The 21676-nt window shown below is 40.8% G+C and overlaps 1 protein-coding gene across 1 annotated transcript in view; it reads right to left on the reverse strand.

Annotated features, from left to right (window-relative positions):
- Nucleotides 1-11600, reverse strand: part of LOC113126991 (growth factor receptor-bound protein 10-like) — a 35716-nt gene extending 24116 nt beyond the window's left edge. Inside the window, exons 1-3 of the mRNA XM_026301174.2 lie at nt 11348-11600; nt 8873-8981; nt 1587-1674 (exon numbers count right to left, since the gene is read on the reverse strand). Of these exons, the coding sequence (XP_026156959.1) occupies nt 1587-1674; nt 8873-8923 (139 nt within the window). The 5' untranslated portion in view covers nt 8924-8981; nt 11348-11600. The remainder of the gene's footprint in view (nt 1-1586; nt 1675-8872; nt 8982-11347) is intronic.
- Between the last annotated feature and the right edge of the window lie 10076 nt (nt 11601-21676).

Below are 21676 nucleotides of genomic sequence, written 5' to 3' on the forward strand. Positions count from 1 at the left end.
AACATGTACTGTTCATGAATGCATCTGCTAAGCTAAATGGTTACAAGTCAGTCGTCTTCAGCTACGCATCAACATGTTTGCACAGCCTATTCTGTATACGGCCTTAATACCTGCACATCTCACATTAATTAGCCAGGTTTACTGGTGTAGTCAAATACTAAGATCTGTAGGAACATAATGTGATCGGGATATGAATGAAACTATTACAATTTGTTTTGCTTTGCAAAGGCAAAATCAACATATGTGCATTTGCTTAATCAAAGGTGGTCTCATTCCTTAGTGCACCCATTTGTGTGCTTCACTGTTTCTCATGTCTGTGAAGATTCTCAGTCGTCCAGGTGAAGTTGTCTAGAGGTTGAGTCATGGCAACTGGACTTCATTGTCTCTCATGTTGATGTTTATCTGACATGTGGTGCTCATACCTTCAGAATGCAGAGACACTCTGCTTAAAAATGCCATGTTTTATTGGTCAAAAGCAGTGTAAGCATAAACTTTGCCTGAACAAACAAATCAAAATGGTTTTCCTAATATCCTGATCATATGGGGTGAAAGCTTCAAAGAGGTTTAACTTTTATTTATTTCATTTAAAGCCACCACAGATGTTTCAATGCACACACAACAGCACTGTTCCTAAGGGAGGCACCAATGATTAACTATAAAAAAGCCCTTGCTTCTTGATTTAGACGGACTGACCAATGAAGTTTGATTGTTAAAGAAGTTTTACATTGGCTTAACATCAGATCTGATAGCAGCTGAAACAACTCAACTTGATGCCTCATCATCTACACGTCACTATTTAGGTAGCTTTGGAAACAAGAAAATACCCTGCAATACCAAACAAACTGGGATTGGAAATCCTAGGAAATGGAATTCAAATGCACTCTTGGACCTACTATTTTAACCCATGCCCCAAAGACCTATGGCCTACTTACTATAAACTCCCCTCTGCCCGGCACTGGGCGACCTACAGGCCTACATAAACACATCATCCACTCACCACATTCTCATGAAGCCAAATTTACAATACTTTAACATGAGCATGACCATGACAATCCACTTCACCACCAACCCAGGGGGAAAAAAAGAGGTCAGGGAAGGAGAATTTACTACCTCTCCTTTAGTCAGGATGGCTGCCTGCCAAAAGGATTCCCAAGAATTTCCAATTTTCCATTACGGCCAAAGGGCTTTCTTGGAATATACTGCAAGCTAATGCATGCATGTGTGCATCGGGAGGGGGGTGCAGAAGAGAAAAATGCTGAGCAGTGCTAAAAAAAAGGGGTGTGTGGTTGTACTTTAATACTTGTTTATAACCCCTCCATCTGGAGAGCAGAGCCTGCAGTGATGGAGGGAGACAATGTCCTAGATGAAGATGAGATAGAAGAGGGAGGGGAGATTTCTACGAAAAGCAGTGAGTGATCCAGCAAATAGATTTTGGTGAAGGAGAGATCCCACAAAAAATGGGAAATATGGGAGTGCTAAATGTGGACAGGACTGTCATCCATTTTTGCATGAAAAGCAGATGAAGAGATTGCTGATCAATAGGCATATTTCATATACTCATGTTTAGGAGAGGAGAAGAGAGTTACCATGGTGTAAACCTTGATTAGTTGAACGCTGAAAGCCTGAAACAATCAGCTCCTCCGGGCGACGAGAGGAAGTGCGGTCCATGCTTTCCTGACAACAAAAGACATGAAAAGAACAAATTTTAAAAAAAGGCAAAGACTGTGTGGTTAAAACACACACACACACACACACACACACACACACACACACACAGGGGGTTGATGTCAGATATTTTAGTGAAGGGTTAAGACACTGTGTTATTTTCACAGAGTTCAGACGGTCAGACAAAGGGTGGGTTCATGCTTCCCTTTACATTCAGAGACAGTGATACTTTGACCCTGTGGCATTGTGACTTTGTGACCCCTTGCCCTGTCCCTCCTCCCCCTCTCTAAGACACACACACACTTCTACACTTACTCATTTCAAACTTTCACATGTGAAACTAATATCTGCATTAAAAAACACAGATCAATCATTTTTAGAGCAAAAACATACCAGCTCAGGCACACTTAACTATTCTCACACGTCTGGAGACACATGCACACACAGCCAAGATCCTCACACATTGTCTAATTTGAAGCAGCCTAGAGGCAAAAAAGCTGCAGAGGAGAAAGGGAGGGAAAAAAGCCAAGCAACTTTTCAATCTTCCCTTTTCCAGGAAAAAGAAGAACGTGGAAGCATTGCTTCCAGGAATTGCTCGTGGTCAGAGGTCCTGGTGTGCATGTATGCACATACACCCACTTGCTGCTCCCCTCGGTGCTTCGAAAACATCCATAAATGCCCAGAGTAAGATTTATAGCTCTGAGAAGCAGCAGCCAAAAGCTTTCCAAGGAAGGCAACTTGGCTGCAGGGCCTAAGGGCTGACTGAGAAAGGCTGCAGGCAACTACAGATAACTCACTGAGATACAACAGCGTAACTAGTAAACTCCCCGTCATATAGAGTATACCTTACTCATCATATGAGATGAATGGAAGCCAACATGCAAAAAAAAAAAAAAAACCAACAGTGAGCATTTCCCAGAATTCACAGTGAAATCGACTCCTTTTACTTCATAAATATGTTAGCTTAGCTTAGCATAAAGGAGAAACACTTTGCAAAGCTGTGGTGTTGTGCCAGCACTTCCGCCAGTTGTCAAATTAAAATGTTACACCTTGTTTGTCTAATATGCACTAAATGCAAAAACGACAATTAGTTTTAATTCCCTAGACAATTTCTTGGCTGTGAGCTGTACCTTCATGGAGTTTCTACTCGCTGCCTTGCAAGTTCTTGCAAGGTAAGTACTCTGGCATATACAAGTCCCACAAAAAGTGTAGTGTTGTTATTATACTTTTTGGTGTGGATTAAAACTACAGGAGCTAGCGTGTTAATTAGTGAGCTTAGTGGGCATGCAGCATCTTGACAATTCACTGAGCTATAAGAATCATGCTGCTGCCTTGTAGAGCTGGAACAGGCACATAAACTATACGTATGTGCTTCTAAAATTTTAAAGGAACCAAAGGATAAAATCAATGGTTGAAGAGGTTCGGTTATGGTTTTGGTAAAAACCAGAATCATGAGAACATGCATGTTAACAGCTATTATCCTTCTTTCAGCACTATCAGCACTAGTTTGGGATGGCCTTTTCCTGAACATAAGAGTGTATTTGTGTACACTGTGTAGAGGCTGGAACTGTGTTCTAGTTCTAGCAAAAGATATTAGTAGCAGCAGTGTTAATATATAGCTACATGAAAACCAACGAACAACCCACTGCATTTCCCAGCACTCATGCTGTAAAGGAGTCTGCTTTAATGGCTACATTCCCCATAAAAACACACAGTGCAGTCTCTCTGAGGGTATAAGCTGAAGAGATAGTGTACTGATGCTACCTGAGTGGTTAACTGGGTTTTTAAGGGACAAGAAAGCCAAATGTCAAAGTCATGACACCAAAGTTGGCCCTGGTTTCACAGTAAAAGTATTTTGCAGATGTGGATTGAACAACATTTTTGTTATTACTAGTGCACAGGGTATATGTTGTACACTACATGAGGAGAGGCTTAGTTCTTGTAGTTTTATGGCTGGTGAGTCACTCCTTCCTTCTTGTGTTTTAAATTTCACAAGAGCATCATTAACCAATCTTGTTTATATAATATTTTGGAGTTTTCTACAATTTATTGTTTTGTTAAAGAGATTTTAACTTTTTTTAAAAGGAGGGTGGGAACTGTTTGCATGCAGGAGTATGATCAGTGAAGAAAAACTGGAAACACTGGCAAGTACTAATATCCATATAATTGTCACTACTGTAACTAATTATAAATATTATAAATTAGTCATATAAGATACTGGTTATGTTTCTCTCTGACATGAGAGAACATGGTTAATATAAAGTGGCAAAACAAAGTGGGATTAACTGGATTACTGCGTTATCTAATGTCTTTATCAAACACACACATTAAACATTCAGTGCTGGAGGAATAAATAAGTTAACCCATGGAATTAATAGCCCGTCAAACCTCCTTTGGCAACAATGACTTTAAACAAACACTTGTGATAGCTCTGGGATCAGACCTGGCCCAAACTGTGGTGCTTCCTCCACCATGCTTCACTGCTGGGATGATGTTTTAATGTTGGTAAACCGTGCACTTTTTGCACCATACAGAGTATTCTTCCCAAAAAGTTAAATTTTGTGTTTCAATAATTTTCCCAGTAGTGTTGCTACTTCATTTTTTTTTTTTTTCTGGAGCAGTGGCTTCCTCCATTTGTTCTGCCATGGACACTTTGCATGTTCAAAGACTAGCGTATGGTAGATTCATGAATAGAGACGTTTACCAGTTCCAGTGATGTCTTCAAGCCTTTAGCTGTTATTCGTGGGTTCTTCTTTACCTCGTTGACATCTTGGCTGGGTGACCACTTCTAAGAAGAGTAGCCACAGTACTAAACTTTCTCCATTTATAGACATTTTGTCTAACTGTTGACTAATGGATGCCTAAAAATGACTCGGTGTCCCTTTCCAGCCTTATGCAGATCATACTCAGATTCAGATTTAGAGATCTCCTTTTTGCAGTGCATGGTTTACATCAGCAGAACAGCAAACCTAAAATGTCAGTGTTTATCAATTGAAGTTTCTTTAAACCACACCTTCAAACTCATTTTATTAATTAGAGTCCAATTGGTTGGCAAGTCTATGGGTTCACTTCCCCCCCCCCCATCACTGTGAATGTTTAATGGGTGTGTTCAAAAAAGACATTAGAATGAAAATGTTCATGTATTATCACCTTAAGCACATTGTGTTTGTATATTATTGTGACTTAGACTAAGATCAGACCACATTTTATGACAAATTAATTTAGAAAACCAGTAAATGCCAGGGGGTCCCTTACTTCTTCTCACTGTATTACCATGAGGTGATAAAAATGTAATCAGAAGCTGGAAGGACGGGGAGAATTGGAAAACAAACAGGGCACTCAAGGAACACGAGGGGGGAACCCCTAGTCTAAGCCATATTAGCGCCTTGTGATTATGCTACAGAACTAGTTCATATAACATGTTATCCAAACATGTCAGAGGTCAATTGTGTTTATAGTTGTACTGAACTGATTTTTGTATCTTTGGTAAAATACACAGACATAAACATTTGATTAATGGCAGGCTGTGTTAAAAGTATTCTCAAACAGTTCCTTCCAAAACCAATAATATATACACATTCAGCAGCGGTGCATAATTAATCAGCGCCCCTGCTGAGATTTCACATTTTCATTAATAATCACACAGAAATGTAACCGTTCCAACTTCTGCTTCTAATCAGAGGCTGTCAGGCCCATTAAAGTGAGGCAGGCAGCCTCAGATTCAGGGCTGCAGTGGATGCTCATAGCATGCAAATGTTGTTTATCCAAGTCTCACATTCTGAAATACCAGACTTTATACATGTTGGTGCACTAAAATCATAGACTCCTCAGTTTCATTTACAAATTCTAGGATGGCTCATTTTTTGAACATTGCATCCCCACTTCACTGGATCCTGTTAATATGGAGTGACTATCAATCCACCACCCACTCATGCTACAGGGATTAAAAACAAATGCAGCTGACGCTAAGGGACAGACTGTTAACACAGCAGGAGCCACTTTCATAGAAAAACAGACTTAATAGAAAGTAGTAACTTGACAAATAAAGTATGAAATGTTTATGAAAGTAAGAAATGTTTGAATTAGTAAACTTAGTAAAGACACGGCAGTGAAATATATTTTCTGATTACACAAAATGCAGATTCCCAAATATACGGCAAAATGTTCACTTTGTTTTCACTCTGAAGTTCAAACAAGTGATTCCCAGCCATGACAGCAGCAGAAGATAGGAGCAAGGTAGCTGGGCTGGTCTTAGAGCAGATAAGTCGACAGGTTGACCCACTGATCACTCACCATAGTTAAAAATACAAAGTTCCTAAAAATATCCTTTAATATTAATATATATTATATTAAATATTAATATAATTTAATAATAAAATATTATATTTGAACCAAATGTGTAGCATAATATGTTCAACATTTCTCCACTGGCCTGTACCAATATGGGCATGGTGTCTGACACTCATACATGTACTTCTAAAAAAAAAATCAGGTGAAATACAAAAACTCATATATTTATTAATTATAATATTTCTTAATATTGGTTCATTGTACAGTTCAAACTGCTGTTGGAGTTGAATGTGAAGAGATCTTGTCCAGTGTTGCTTCCTTGTTCTCTTTTCTCAAGGAATCCTAGTCTTGATTCCCTCTCTTGCTTTAGTGTTGTGGTCATTTCAAGAATGCATCTGCTTGAAAAACAAGCATGAAACACTGAAGACTCATCTCTCGCAGCTTTTTTTGAAGAAGTTATTTCATGTCCTGCGTTATGAGGATTACATTTTTTTCTGCCTAATGCCGTTGTTCTTAAAGTCAGCAGAGGTTGACTTTGATTCAATTAGAGGTATCTATGGGTCCTCTTGTCCGTGGGCAGACATCCTGTAACTACTCTGGACATCTGACAACAGCATACTTTCTCCCTGAGCTTCCTCAAAAGCACAAGCACAAGTCACAGCCTCTGATCTCTAAGAACATAAAGGAAGAACTATAGACCTTGTTCTGAGATGGAGCAGACATGTTCAGGACTTCTGGCACAAATACTGACATTCAGAAGAGAGGGTCTGTTAAATGCTTCCTTCTTTCCGTTCTTCTGACTTGTTAAAGTCATAACTCAGCTGAGCATCGAGTCTGTGGACTGTGGTTTCTTAGAGCTTTCCAGCGTATGCACACTCATGCATACAGAGATGGAAAGGAAAAGACAGAAGGAAAGAGAGGACTGCTGGCAACTTCCTCTGAGACATCTGTGGCACAGATCCAAAGTACTCACTAGGACAGACAGATGCACGCACACACACTTACTTCAGAGACAGGCCTGGAACGCAGCCCAGATTCCCAAACATGCCAGTGTTATGTATAGGGTTATATAAGTATGTAAAAAAGAGGGCTCATTTGCTCCTTATCTATACACACTAAATTATACACACCTAACCTAATGTTGTTGCCTACAGAGAGAGCCCATAGGGTGTATGTGTGTGTGCCATGCTGTGTCATGTCAACTTGGCAAGCTTTACATAACACACACACACACATATGGCAATGTTGTAACCCACTTCTTTCCCTCTAACTCTCGAACTCTGTTTTTACTCCACAAGATGCAGGGTGGAGGAATGTTGTTTTCTATGGGGATTCAATTCACTATTCACTGCAGTCTTACTGGTGCAAAACCTTTTCCTGGAAGCTAACTTGAACCAATCCAACCTAATGTCAGCTCAACAGGGGCTCAGCGGTCCCACGGTTCGGGTTAGCAGGGGGCTGCATTTTTGTAACACCACTAAGAAGAATAAGGCAGCTGAGGCTACGTCACCTCCGTTGTCCTATCGGACCAAGTAAGACGTCATGCCATCAATCCCGTGTTTTCAGCCCGGTCACACAACAAAGCCCACAGCTTATTGTTGTTTGTTTAGCGCTCTATTTATAGACTTCCACTATGCTCTTTAGCCAAATTCTTTAGGTTACTGGAGGGTTGGAGAGGAGAAAATCCAAGCTCAGAAACAAAGGGATCATTCTGCAGGAGTTGGACAGTGGAAGTGGGTTTGTTGTGTTTCAGAGATGCCATATTTCACCTAACTAGGCCAGGGGTCATTCACTCTGAAGCAAGTACTCAGCAAACCACTGTTGACATGTGGCTATACATACACAATAACTATGAAGTCAGGACTGTTTTAATTAAAAGATTTCTTCATACTTAAAGCTGTAGTAATTGACATTTTAACATGAACCTGTTTTTGTCTCCTTTAGCCCATGTTTTGGTTCTCCAGTGTGGTGTATGCTAAAAGACCAGCACCAATTTACAAACAAAGTTAGCCAGCAGCTAACTATGTAACTACGAGTCTGCTGTTTGCTAACATTTCCATTAACCATCACAAATGAATCGATAATACACCTGTGTTGTGTTTTCAGATTGCTTACTTCATTCTATAACGTGGTAAGTTTGCAGATATTTATATTATTTCTATACATTGTAATAATATTGGACTCACCAACTCTAGATGCAGAAAAGTTGCTGGGGTCAATGGAAGAAGCACCTGAGTGATTGCTAACAGCTAACTCAGCTTGCTAAGTGCACATTAAGTTAGTAAATCTGGCTCCACAGTCCACAGGTGCCACTAATGAGCAAAATGACCACACAGCTTCCTTTGAGGACAGGATTTTTCTTTAAGTGGAGTTAAACCATGCTAGTAATTCAGTGATTATTACAGGAAGTTAAGGTTTGCATGCCTTCCTGCCAACATCAGTTAGCTTCAAACATTGTTTCTGTACAATACTGAACAGTGATAGCTATAAAAAAAAAATCAAGGCATTTGCTTTGATTATGTCTGTGGAGATTCTCAGTCGTCCACGTGAAGTTATCTAGAGTTTGAGTCATGGCAACTGGGCTTCAGGTTTTTAGGTCTAGTTTTTTGTTCTAGTTTTTAGGTCGACCTAAAAACTAAAAGTCCACTTGCCATGCCTCAACCTCTAGATTGCTCTGATTATCAATGAGCTTGTAATGATCAATCAGGAGACTTTCTGACTAACTACAATAACGCTGGTGTACTGTTTTGTGTATGTTAGCTCACAACCGGCAAAGTTCAACCTTTGCTTTAGTCAAAATAGTCACTTAGATTTTTTCTGTTTCAGTCTAACTGAACTGTAACTGCAACATTTTTGATGAATATGCTCCCATCCACCACTGATAAGCACATACTCAGACGAGACACAAACTATTTACCTGGTATTTTGAGTGATGTAAGAAGTAGTCAGGGCAACCTGCTAAAGCCATGGTGCTGCTTCAGTGTTCCCTGAGTAGGGAACGACATCCAGCTGGTCTCACCAGGACCCTGTACACAAAGCAAGAACACAACACACAAACCAGACTGAATGAAACAAAGCATTCATCGCACAGGAGCAGAGAAGAAGACACAACTTCACTTCTTGCTTAAGACTACACAGCACCTTTGTAAAACCAGTATCTAGGCTATTTGGTATGCCTGAAGAAAACAAAGACAAAAAGCCTACACCCCATTCTACCAAAAGGAAAACAAATCCTGCATGTGCGAATGAATGTGCAGATGACCGTGTGCACAGCAAATCCAATGTAAACACTGCTACACACAAGTCAGTTCCCAAACAAAGCCTGGGGCTTAAGACTAAATAAGAAACCCTCCCCAAGCTTGCAACACATGACCACTCACCACCTGCAGACTGATGGGGAAGGCAAAGGGGGGCGAGAGAGGGTGGTGAGGCTTTCTAGAGCAACTTGAAATAGGAGTAAGTTATTTCCACTGCATAGTGCAGCATTATCTGCTATGAGTAAGCAGGGGGAAGCTGTGCACATTTGTGTATTTGGAAATAAATATCAACATCAATTTTCAACACTGATCCTTACAATGTTAGAAGCATAAAAACTACTGGGTTCTCTTTTGATTCCAGATGCCTGCATTAGTATTAAAAACAATTCTTTAACTTGCAGTTACACCCCAAAACTCATTCCAGCCACTAAAATATGAAAGCAAATGGGTTTCTTGGCCTTGCATGTTGTCATTTTTGGAGTCAGGTTTCTTTCTCCATTTGTTTCATTGTTTTGGCTAGAAAATCATATCCTCGCCTGCTGGTGGAAATCCCAGATCACCATCAAAATCTAATCAACTGGCCCCTGTAAGAACTCCTATCTGCCCATCCAATTTCATGGAAAGCTGCAATAACATTTTAGAGATATCCTCCTCCTAAACTGGACTTTTCTCTCAATTCAAGAAAAATAAGAGTGCTCCACAAAAATGACAAAATGACTTGTTAAGATGGATATTTCTGCAGCTCACATACACTGCAAATTTGAGGGAAGTGCTGCTACTGATACTCCTTCCAACACAGTCGGCAAACTAAATCTGCACACACACACACACACACACACACACACACACACTGAAATCTGCATCTCACTCACTAGGTAGCTCCTTTCGCTCTTTGACTCTCTTTACTTTCTTATACACTGTGAGTTGCACTGTATAGGTCATTGTATAACAAATATCAGATGACTCAAACAATATTTCCTCCTCCTCCTCTCTTCTCCCTCTCTTCTCACCCCACTAATTACTGTTTCAACTGGGGCTCTGCTATCTTTAGGTCACTCTGCTGACTGACTGAGTGTGTCTAACTGTGTGTGTGTGTGAGGGTGTGTGTGTATGTGTGTGTGTGTGCGTCACGGTTGATAATTGCACTCTTTTTTATTCTATTTTATTTTTTTATTGTGATCACAGTTTTATCACTGACATGCTCTTGCGTGAGCTCATACATGTGTGTTCATACCAATCAAAGTGCTGGCCAAAAGGGCAAGCGGGGCTGATCGTATGTACTGCTAATAAGCCTAAAAGCAAAGCCAAAGCTCCAAGTGCTTGACATTTGCTGACATTTGTGGTTCCTCCTGCAGAGAAAGGGAGTAATTCAGATTTACTGGTCATACGAGGAGATCTAGAGAATTAAATGGGGCAGGGGACAACTTAATAATGCCACATGTGTGACTGTTTGTAGATACAACCAGACTACATCTTTCCCAACACAAATGGACTCAGATGATGAGAGGGTCTTGCAGGTTATTATTGATTATTCTCAAGGAAAGCTCACGGTCTCCTACATGCACAGGCTTTAATGTTACTGTGCTCATCTTTATGCACCATGAGGGAAGGAGAGAAGGAAGTTCGGCAACATGCAGAGATTACCCTACATTAAGTCACAGCTAATGGAGCTTTATGACAGACCATCAACACACACACACACACACACACACACACACACACACTGATGCAGTGGCTTCTTTAAGCACCATGGCTTCAGATAATTCCCTAACAAAGTTGGAACTAGAGAAAGAAGCAGGTACAGTGGGGAGATGACACAGTGACTGCAGAGGCTGCACTGATGGAGCCTGGTGTGCTGAGGAGTTCTGTCATTTTATGACTTTAGAGACTGAAACTGTGACTGCAATGATGAAGTGTTAGAGAACTGTGCAAGCAATGACATATTTTCCTGCAGAAATAAAAAGACAAAGTCATCATCAGCCAGACTGCCTGCAGTGGTTTAACAGTGGTTACAGCATCTATACACCCCCTGTACACGAGCAACACGCCGTAGGAAGAAGCGCTGGTAGTGAGATACACAGTTTGCATTGCTACTGAGAGATATTAGCGTCAAAGCAAATGACCAAAGTGCTTACGGTAATGAAAGGGCAGGAGGCAGTTCGGGAATCGTGTCCAGGACGCACGGAGGAGCAGCGGCAGCCGGCGCGCTTCAACCGTCCTCGTCTGGGTCTCCACACAGACTGCTGCCCCCCCCAAAAAACTCTGTCCTCCTCTCTGTTGTCTTCACCTTATCCCCCCTCCCCGAAGCACGTACACGCACAAACGCACGCACATCCAGACACTCGCACACATGCACGGGTCTCACCCTGCACTGTCCGACCAGCTGACTCTTCTCACTAGCGCCACACGCACACACACGCACACGCCCACACGCACACGCTCTCTCTCTCTCTCTCTCTCACTGAGGAAACCTCCTCTCTGCCCCGCCCAGCTGCAGAAAATGAGCTCTATTTTTTACAAGCTGTTTAAATCCAATCATTAGCAAAACATGTGAGAAAATAATCGTTACCCTTTAAGAGTTTTCTTTAACTTTCACTTTTATTAGAAAACAACCACCTATTTGAATGTTCTCTTATTAAGGCCGAGAAGAACTGTGAGCGTTGACATTTCTTGCAGTGCGCCCAGGACCTGACTTTAACCCTTCAAACAGGGGGAGGTCTCTGATATGAGGTCGTTAATGTCCAACCAGCTGATGCCAGTGGTGCAGGCTGACAGATTGTACCTGATCTGTAACCTTCATGTCACATCTAATCACCACACATTTACACCAGCAGACTAAAAAAAAAGAAAAAAAAACTCCAAGCCCTTCTAGGCGTATTACAGCTTATACCATAGGGGTTAAAAATAACAAGGTATGGGAAGATCTCTGTCTCCAGAGTACCATCAACAGACTCTCAGTTATAATGGGATTTTATGAATGTTGAGATGTTGAGGTCATGACTTCTCCCTAACTCACCAAGAAATAGCTTTTTTATTCTTGTTTTAAAATGTATTACTGTTAATTAAACTGTCTGATAATATTTTTACTAATACAGTAGTAATTTAATTTTCATTTATTCATATATTATCCTGAAGGTGGAAGAATTTACACTGTATACTGCAAACATATTGTAAACTATCCCCTGCATGTGTTGGGGTTTCAGCCAACAGCAGCATTTCATTACAGGATCCCATGCATTTAGATGGAGAAATCTACTGACATTCACCATGTCCTGATTTTCCTCTGGAACCACAATGAGGTTGACGTTCGTGGTTTTCCAAGTTCTCAACAACCACTGAATGGATGGGCCTGATGTATTGTGCAGACAACTGTGTTTCCTAAAAGACAAATCTAATATCTTTTGAAATCTAACCTTTCATGAAAATATACATTTGTCCGGTATTTTGGCTTAAGGACCAATACATCCTCTTTTTGTTCAGTGCTGATTAGTGAGCTAACATTATACGTTATACATATACATTATAAGAAACTACACTAAGACCATGCTAAACGTTACCTGTATGTTTGCATGGTCCATGTAAACCTGTTAGCATTCTGATGTTTAATTACAAGTATTATTTTATAAATACTCCAGTTTCATTCAAAAAGAAGTTTTTGACACACTATATAGTTCAGTAGAATCCCAAAGTTCAAGAAGAGAAGAGACCATGACTGTTTTCCTTTATTTTGGACAGTACTATGATTTCCAGCTCAGGATCTAGATAATATTGATACTGTATACTTTTCAAAGCAATAGAGCTTTGGACACATTTTGAAAGAGCCTGGGTAAAGAGTTTGGCAGCCAGAATATACCATTTTGGGTGAATTTTGATTTTGATGTTACATAGACTGTAACCTAGACAATGGGCTGAGATGTACTTGTAGGAAGGAAGAAAAAGCATTTTGCCTTTTTACACATCCTTCATTTACATTTTACACTGTTTTACTCACAGCAGTTTTACTCACACCTCTCCTGTGCTTCCGATCACTCTTCACCCTCACTTATCAGCAACACTAAAGTGTAGATCTCATGCATGCACACACATATTTAGATATTTTGAAACTCAGTGCAAATGAAACCCTCGAACACTTCAAAGCTTTGCACCTTCTGGATAAGCCAACAAACTTTAAAGGCCGATGACCGGCCAGTCCTACACCCTTGTTTGTTTGGATTCCCAGGTTAACAGCGTTACACAATCGGCAGCAGAAACAGCTTGATGCTTCCCACTGAAATGGGTCAGCCCCACAAACACTTGGGCATTCACAGTGTTTTGAAAACACAGGAGAAGCGTGGCTATTACATAAAAATTCCTCAGGCTCTGGTTGGGAAATAGGCATCCCAGATGTGGTGGAATCTGAGTCTCTCAGGGCCTTGGGAGGTCAAGTCAGACACACACACGACACACCACTACTAACATCACCACCATGGGCTAAATTGTCTCCAGATGTAAATACAGTGTACAGTAAGCTTACATGTATAACAGGCTATAGAGTGACTTCAAAGCACCACTGTGTCTCAGTGTGTGTTGTGATGTGTAATACAATTAAAATGCTATAAATGGCTGGGCCACAAATTCAGTGTGTTGTGACCGTTTTGAAACCTTGGAGAGCTCCGTGGTGTAAACAAAACTGAATCCAGCCACATGGAACTGGGTCACCCTGACTGTGTGTGTCAGTCATCTCTTCCAGGGTACAATGTGTGTGCTCACAGCGTGTTTTGTAGGTGATTCACTGTGTGCGTCTGTGTTTGTCGGTGTGTCTGTGTCGACAAGGCGTCTATGGTTTGGGTGGTCCGAGAGCTGCTGTTGACAAGCTCCAGTATTTTTTTTTAATCGATGTTTAGCTTCAAGTACTTCTTCCAGCCTAATATTCCACTGAGGTGGGGTTTGGTGCAGAGAAATGGAAGAAGTGGCAAACATGAAAAATTTGACTCACATTCTTTCTGAGCACATGTTTTGTCTTCGTGATGAATTACTTGTCTGTCATCATAAAAGTTATTCATATGTACTGGCCAGTAATTCAATATCTGCTTCATTTATAGAAATACAAAATTGTGTATCTGCACTACACTTGATTATTTGATAATTACATTATTGATGATGTTGTACAGGAAAGAGATACTATATGCAATTATCCTTTAGCCTGTTAGCACTGTTGCTTCACAGCAAGAAGGTCCCTGCTGGTTCAAAACCCATCAGGGGCCTTTCTGTGTGGAGTCTGCATGTTCTCCCTGTGCTTGTGTGGGTTTTCTCCAGGTACTCTGGTTTCCTCCCACAGTCCAAAAACATGTATGTCAGGTTGATTGGTGACTCTAAATTGCCCATAGGAGTGAGTGTGAGTGTGTGAGGTTGTTTGTCTCTATGTGGCCCTGTGATGGACTGGTGACCTGTCCAGGGTGGACCCCTGCCTTTCACCCAAAGAGAGCTGGGATAGACTCCAGCAGATCCCCGTGACCCTGGTTGGGACCCTGGATAATGGATGAATAGTCTATTTTAACTTGCTCAGTGTTTAAATTGTTCAAAACATCCAACACACAAGTCTTCTGGACTTGGTTACACTGACTGTTTGTATGTATTATATTCAAGCATCATCAATCACACTATTCTAGTCATTAAACCTGAATTAGTAGCAAAATGTTATTTGCTTTTTGTGGGATTGAGATATATTAGGCATCTACATTACAGACATAAGTCTTATTAAGAGCTTGGAACACAGTGTTAGGATTCAGGGATTTTGATCCTTTTGGTGTTGATAAATCCTTATCATGAACACACACACACACACACACATTTTACCAGTTTTATTTATAGTAAATCCTGCCTTTTTTCATTTCAATTTCAAACTGAGTGGGGAAGTGTGTTTCCATTCAGTATAGTTTCCTTTGTTTAAGGCAGTTTAAAGAATGAAGTGTATTATTCAACACTGACTGATTATTTTGACTTGTTTTGAAAGAATGAATATTTTTTTCAGTGTAGATTATGTGACTAATAATGGCCATTATCTGTAGCATGTACACTGTGTGTCTTTGAAATGTGCACTGGCCCCAGCTCCCCTCCAAAGGCGCTTAGAGTGTGTCAGCAGATCAAAGTCGAAGCTGTAGATTAATCCACATAACAGGAGCTTTTCCACTAATAACAGAACATTCTTTTCATTCTGGCTGCCTGGTATGTCAGCACCAAATTTAAACACAGTTACAAATATGTCTACACAAAAAAGAAATCTGGCCCTTGATAGTGAGTATCAGAGGTGGAACTAAATAATTGTATGGAAGCCACAAACAAATCTCATGTCTTGGGTGAAAAGTCCCAATTCAATTTCCAGGTCAACACCACCAAGATTCAAATGAAGTCCAAATCCTAAACATTGTGTTTTAAATCCTAAACAAGTCATTATGTTCCAGATTTCATGCTCTTTTAAGTTTTCAAACAAAAACTATGGATCTTGTTGCAATATTCCTTTAACAAAGTTGTAAATATCTAAAATAATAAGTGTTGCAGCCCATGTTTGGTGACTATAATATAGTGTTTTGTTCCTAAATGTGATAATCCAGGTTAGTTTGTCTGCTGGTCTTGCCTGTCTGCACTTATACATCCCATTTTAGATCAGTTCATATTATATCTGTTATTAAGCAAATGAAGAGTTGGTGCATTGCACTTATTTGACAACTAAAGTCACTTTGAATCATAAGGTCAAAATCGAAGTGAAATCACAAGCTACTGGTATCAAAAGTCAAAGTCGAGTTCCAGCTGTTTTTTTGTTTTGTCTAGTTCAAAGTAACCAGACTCCCTGTCTTTCTAGAGCATGTGGAAAGATTTGGGTAAAGTGGGTGAGGGTTGATCCAGGGCTGCGTCTGGATCTAGATTAGCTGAGTCTAGATTAGCTGAATAAAGGCAGGGTGAAGTGACACATTCAGTCCTATTTCATCTACAATGAATCCCAACTTTATTTCCAACCTAACATCTCCCTGCTGGAAGCAGTGTGTAGAAACTATTTCCGATCAAACAGAGAAATCATAATGGTATCACACAGAGATGGCCTGTGTTTCGTCTCAGTGAGCAGGCTTCAGCCGTTGCCAGGCAGATGTTTGGGTTGGATCGCCATGAGGTGGAACGCCACCCTTCCATCTGGCTCAGGTTCTGCAGGCTAAAGGAATACAATACTAAAAAAGCAGGGAACACAACTCCTCTTTCAATAATGAGAGTGTGATAGAGGACTGTTCTTCCCGCATATGCAAGTCTTTGCTGTTATGAAGCAAAAGAAAAAAAAAAAAGCTTGAGTAATAATCATTTGAGTAATTAATTTTTCCTCATCTAAATCACTTGGAACGCTTGAAAACAATCTGTCCCAGTACCAGGGAGTTTCATATGGGTACTGCAAATGAATGCGAGATTTTGAGTCTGAAAAACAAAAGATATTTATCTATATTGATCTTAAAGCTCGTTATTAGGTGCTCACATTCTAAGAAAAATGATGAGATAGATAGATATAACTAATAAATATGTATAAGTGTTGTATCACTGTCATTGTGCAGCATCATGGAGGATAACTGCTTCACTGTGTACTGTGTTTACTGTGCATGGCTGAAATGACAAACCTACTTGACCTGACTTGATCCATCAACCTGGAATGATATTGCACTATAATTATAAGAGCTAAGTAATTTCTGATAATGCATGTAAGCCAACAATTCACCATAAAACCAAACAATCATTTTAAACTGCCGTCCTGTAGCTTTAAGTGAAGAAACCAGTGCAAACAGAAGTAAAGAATTATCACCTCCAACTGTACCTAAAAATACCCCATACCAATGGAAATGCTGCTGTGTAATTGCAGATTCCTGATATTAAGCTACCAACTGTGAAGCAGAGTCAAAGAAAGTATTCTTAGGTTATGCAAAGATTTTCTCCTGTGCTCCAGGCAGGCAAGCAGCTCCCTCCCATCATGCCCTCTCTCCCTCTTTAAGTATCAGCTATCTGCTGCCAAAACACTGACTGGATATTAATAGCAACACTCCCAGAATCTAAACCACATTTGTTTAGGTCAAGGCTGAGCTCAGCGTCCATTAAACCATGCAGAGAAACTCAAATGGCTCTGGCAGTGTAAAGAAGAGAAATGAGAGATAAACTGAACAAATCTCTGATGCTCTAACTGTTTCAGATGGAAAAGTCAACTGAAGAGGTTAATCGTTTAAACTTGGTAGGGGTGAGTGCATTGTACGTGCGTCAGCCAGCAACTTGGAGTCTTGCTGCTGAACGCCTGCCAAGGGTGATTTGGGAGCCCTGCAGCATCAAGATCAAGAAGACAAAAAGCCAAATGCTTTTTTAATCATTTAATGACTTTGTTGCATCAGAGCGATTTATCAATTTATGTTGGTGTCAAGTTACAGCTCTTTAAGTCAGCTTCTAGTTTATAATCTAGCATTATCCAAATCGTTTCTCTTCCAACAAGTGCACATACGATTCTTCATTTAATGTGTCAGGGCTGTGTTGATGCTAAAAGACATGTGGCGTCTCTGTGAGCTACAGGGCTGGAGAACAAGAAACGGTCTCTCTGTGTAAAACAGTGACATCTAGTGCACAGGCCTCAGCAGACGTGAAAATGCTGCAGGTTTTTGTCCACATCTATTTGTTTAAACTACATCAACGCTCTTAGTCAAGTCATTCTTGGCAGCAGTTACTTCCTTGGCTTTGTGAACCAGTGTTTGCTCAGTGTTTGAGGTTATCTGGCTATGGAGTAAACCTACTGCCAGAGAGGTGGATTTTGCAGACCGCCTCACCAAAACCTGCAAACATTTTGACCATGTGATGGTCATAACAAAACTCAAATTTCAACCTTTGCAATGCAGATGAACTTTCACCTTTCTGATTTAAGAACAAGTATTTTCAATAAAGTCGACAGGGAAAGGTCAAAACTGGAGCAAACCTGGAAAGAACTATGTAACGTTTGAGACTGTGAGTTTGCCCGTGGGTGGATAACCAGTACCAAACCCTACTCACAGAGTCAAGAACATTCCTTTTTAAAAGTCAAGCCTCATTTTTCTCAGAAAAAATGGGAACAAAATGCAGCAGGAAGAGGGGGGGAAGGAGAAAAGGAGAGGTGTGTGTGAGTGTGTTCATGTGTGTGCATGACAGTCTGCTCTGCAGGGCCATGTCTGAACATCTAGTGTCTCTGGAACTGGCATGCACCCAAAGCCTGACACATCTGTCCAGAATCTGAAGGCAAAAAGAGGAGAGGAAGTGTGCGCATGTGAAAGAAACAGTGTTTGTGTGTGTCTTTAGGCGTAAGTGTTGAATGGGTTAAGATAAAGAGTAGAGCTGACAGCCCTGAGGCTAACCTGGACACTCTGACTGGCTTATCTCTTCATGATGGCTTCTAAAATCCTGGCTGCTATCCAATAGAAACAGGGCTGGGGACACTTGGCCCCAATCATTAGAGACAAAACATGTTATGCTGAGACACAGGAAAGGAGTCAGCCTCTGAGGAGTGTCACATCTTGAGGTTTCAGTTACCGTACTGTGGATGTGGCCTGTCTGTCAGTACTGGCTATACCTTATCCTTCCTCTCCAAAGTTGTGTGTGTGTGTGTGTGTGTGTGTGTGTGTGTGTGTGTGTGTGTGTGTGAGGGTTTGTCCTAGCTGTGTTAGGTTGGGAAAATCCATGTTAAAAATCCAGTCAAGACCCATTATGTTTTCTGATGGGCCATGTTTAAATGAATCACTGTCACTCCAGTACTAATGTGACTTTCTACCCTCTGTGCAACTTCCCAGAATATAGGTGTGTAATGAAGTCAGTACAAAATACACAGGGTCACTGGTGTCAGCTTTAAATCTGCATTTTTCATTTTCTTTTTTCCTGTTTAATGTTGCACTATATGAATAAACCTCACTTGTAGTAAGAGGCATATTGACAACGTAACATCAAGAAGAACGTAAAGATGTGCAACTGTTGTTTTAAGCAAAAAACAAAGCTGCACATCTCTGATAGGCAGACAAGCCAGGACACCAGTGCAGTTTAAACTTAGTAGCTGTATTAGTTCACTTACAGCAGGAAGCTAGATGCACACAGCACAGGAGGCACAGCACTTACTAGTGCTGATAGTGGCAAACAGAAAAATACTATATCTACTACAAAATCTAATACTACACTTTCACAAACAGGTAACAACTATGTTTAACAGAAGTTAATTAATGGCCCCACAGATGCAAACCTTTCAAATACACGCCTGCTTATGGTGAAGGTGGTGATAATTAGGACAGCAGAGAAGGAGGGATGCTGCCTGGCTGTTACAGAGCCAGAGCTGAGTGACTGTAAAACATTTGATGTTAGCCGCACTGATTCTGACAGTTTATGCTCACAACACTGTCTGCTTTTAGCTTTTAGCTTTCAAAGGTTTCACTACATCACTGTGATAACTGTTACCAAGTGAAATCCAGTCTGACAGCATCTTATAAGGAACCTGGAACAACCAGTCCATTAATTAATTCCCTTTTAACTTTCATATGAGCCAGCATGCATCTAAGGTCACACCTACATGGATTTCACTCATTGTTAATGCTATTAATTCGGTCAGGGATCAGTAAACTGTTATATCCAGCATATCCACAGATTATCGTAAGTCTACTGGGTTGAACGTAACCACCAGGAGCTAGGATTGGTGTCTCTGGAGCAAAGGAGGAGTGAGGAAAGCAGCCTTATATTACTTCCTGTAAATGCATCAGTTGGCCTTAAACCTGAGTAAAAAACCTAGTGACAAGTTATTATTCTGATGTTTTTTATTGAAGGTAAGGTCTTGGTAACAACCTCTGCTGCTGGTTTAATGAGTTATGGGATTTGGCCTGAGAATGTAGGAGAAAGGCCAAAATGTGCATTTACAAAAAGGTCAAATTTAAAGCTGTGAGATTGTTTGGGTGTGTGTGTGTGTGTGTGTGTGTGTGTGTGTGTGTGTGTCTCGGTGTGTTAACACAACCATAACCTGAATCATTGCGTACCCACCCACATTTTTTCATTAATTAGTATTTAGAGACTTCATAGTAAACATCATACTATATACAAACATACAAAACAATCCCGTGCTGTAAAATAAAACTATATGTTTATGTGACAGCACAATGCCTGGTGCAGGGGCAGGAGAGAGTGCAAACATGAGTGTATTTGAACGTGATTTTGCTGGCAAGGTTAAATTATGAGCTGTTGAGGCGTCGCATAGCTCAGAGCTTTGGGCAGCCCAGGGTACACTGCCACTTACACAGAAACACACACACACCAAGCAATTCTGTCAAAGTGAGACCCTAAATATAACCATCGCACAGTGTTATTATCACAGCAGGAGCAGTGCTTTGTTATCTCTCACCCTTCACTCCCATTGTTTTACTACTCCAGCAGATGACAGCTTCACTAAGGCTGGGCCCCATTTGCTCTGTATGTGACCTGTTATATAAGACGTGCAACGATGCTGCTTAGTTTGCTGTATTTTCCAAATGTAATACTCAATAAATGATTTCATGTCAGGTTTTATGTGCCAGAGAAGAGGAAAACCTCAATTTAGTGCAACAGCCACATTCATGTATAAAGTTGTCCTTTTTTCTGTGTATCCCTGTGACGAGAATAGAGATGACCTTAAGGGGAAGGAAAAAACTCCATCTGTGTCTCTGTGATGTCAAAGTGAATAAGCATGATAATGGCATACATGTTTTGGTGCACATATCAATATGTCAGTGCAGGAAGAAAACATGCAAGATCATAATTGACTAACACACACTCAGACTTCCTTAGATACCATAAATGCAAGGACTGGACTGTGATTGGTGGTGAAGAAAAACAAGTACACACACACCACAGGGAGCATTGTGTTGCTTTCCTTCCTTTGTTACAAACCAGCGACATGAGAAAGTCTAACAGGGGCTTGCTGAGTCACCCATTCAGAACTGGTCATACTGAACGCCATGAACGAAAGTGGCGGTCTGATGGCAGTGGCCTCATCAAAATCCCTCAAACCCCCTGCTGTGCTCCTGCCTGGCCTGGGACCGCCTGGAAGTCTGGATCAGTGGTTGCAGACAGACACAACAACATGAGACACACAGACAAATACTTACTTACAAAAGCTATTGTTAACCACGCTGGGTCAGTGTAGCAAGCACTGACCTGTTTCTGCATGTCCCAACAACAAAATACTTACTACTTATCTACTTTCTCATACACACACAAAACACACTTCAGCTTCTCCACTTCCGTGCGTTTACACCCAAACAAACATGCGGTTGATTGGATGGTCAGTAGGATTGATGCATACCAGGAAGAGCTTAGCGTTAGAGCGACAAAAGGCAGTGGGCACAATTAGTAGCAGACTACTGAGTCTGCACAGACCCACATACAATACATTTCTGAGGGGGGATAGTACCAGGGGTGATGGGTTTCTACTCAAGCAG

Source organism: Mastacembelus armatus, chromosome 11, assembly GCF_900324485.2.
Source record: "Mastacembelus armatus chromosome 11, fMasArm1.2, whole genome shotgun sequence".
NCBI classification, from domain to species: Eukaryota; Metazoa; Chordata; class Actinopteri; order Synbranchiformes; family Mastacembelidae; genus Mastacembelus; species Mastacembelus armatus.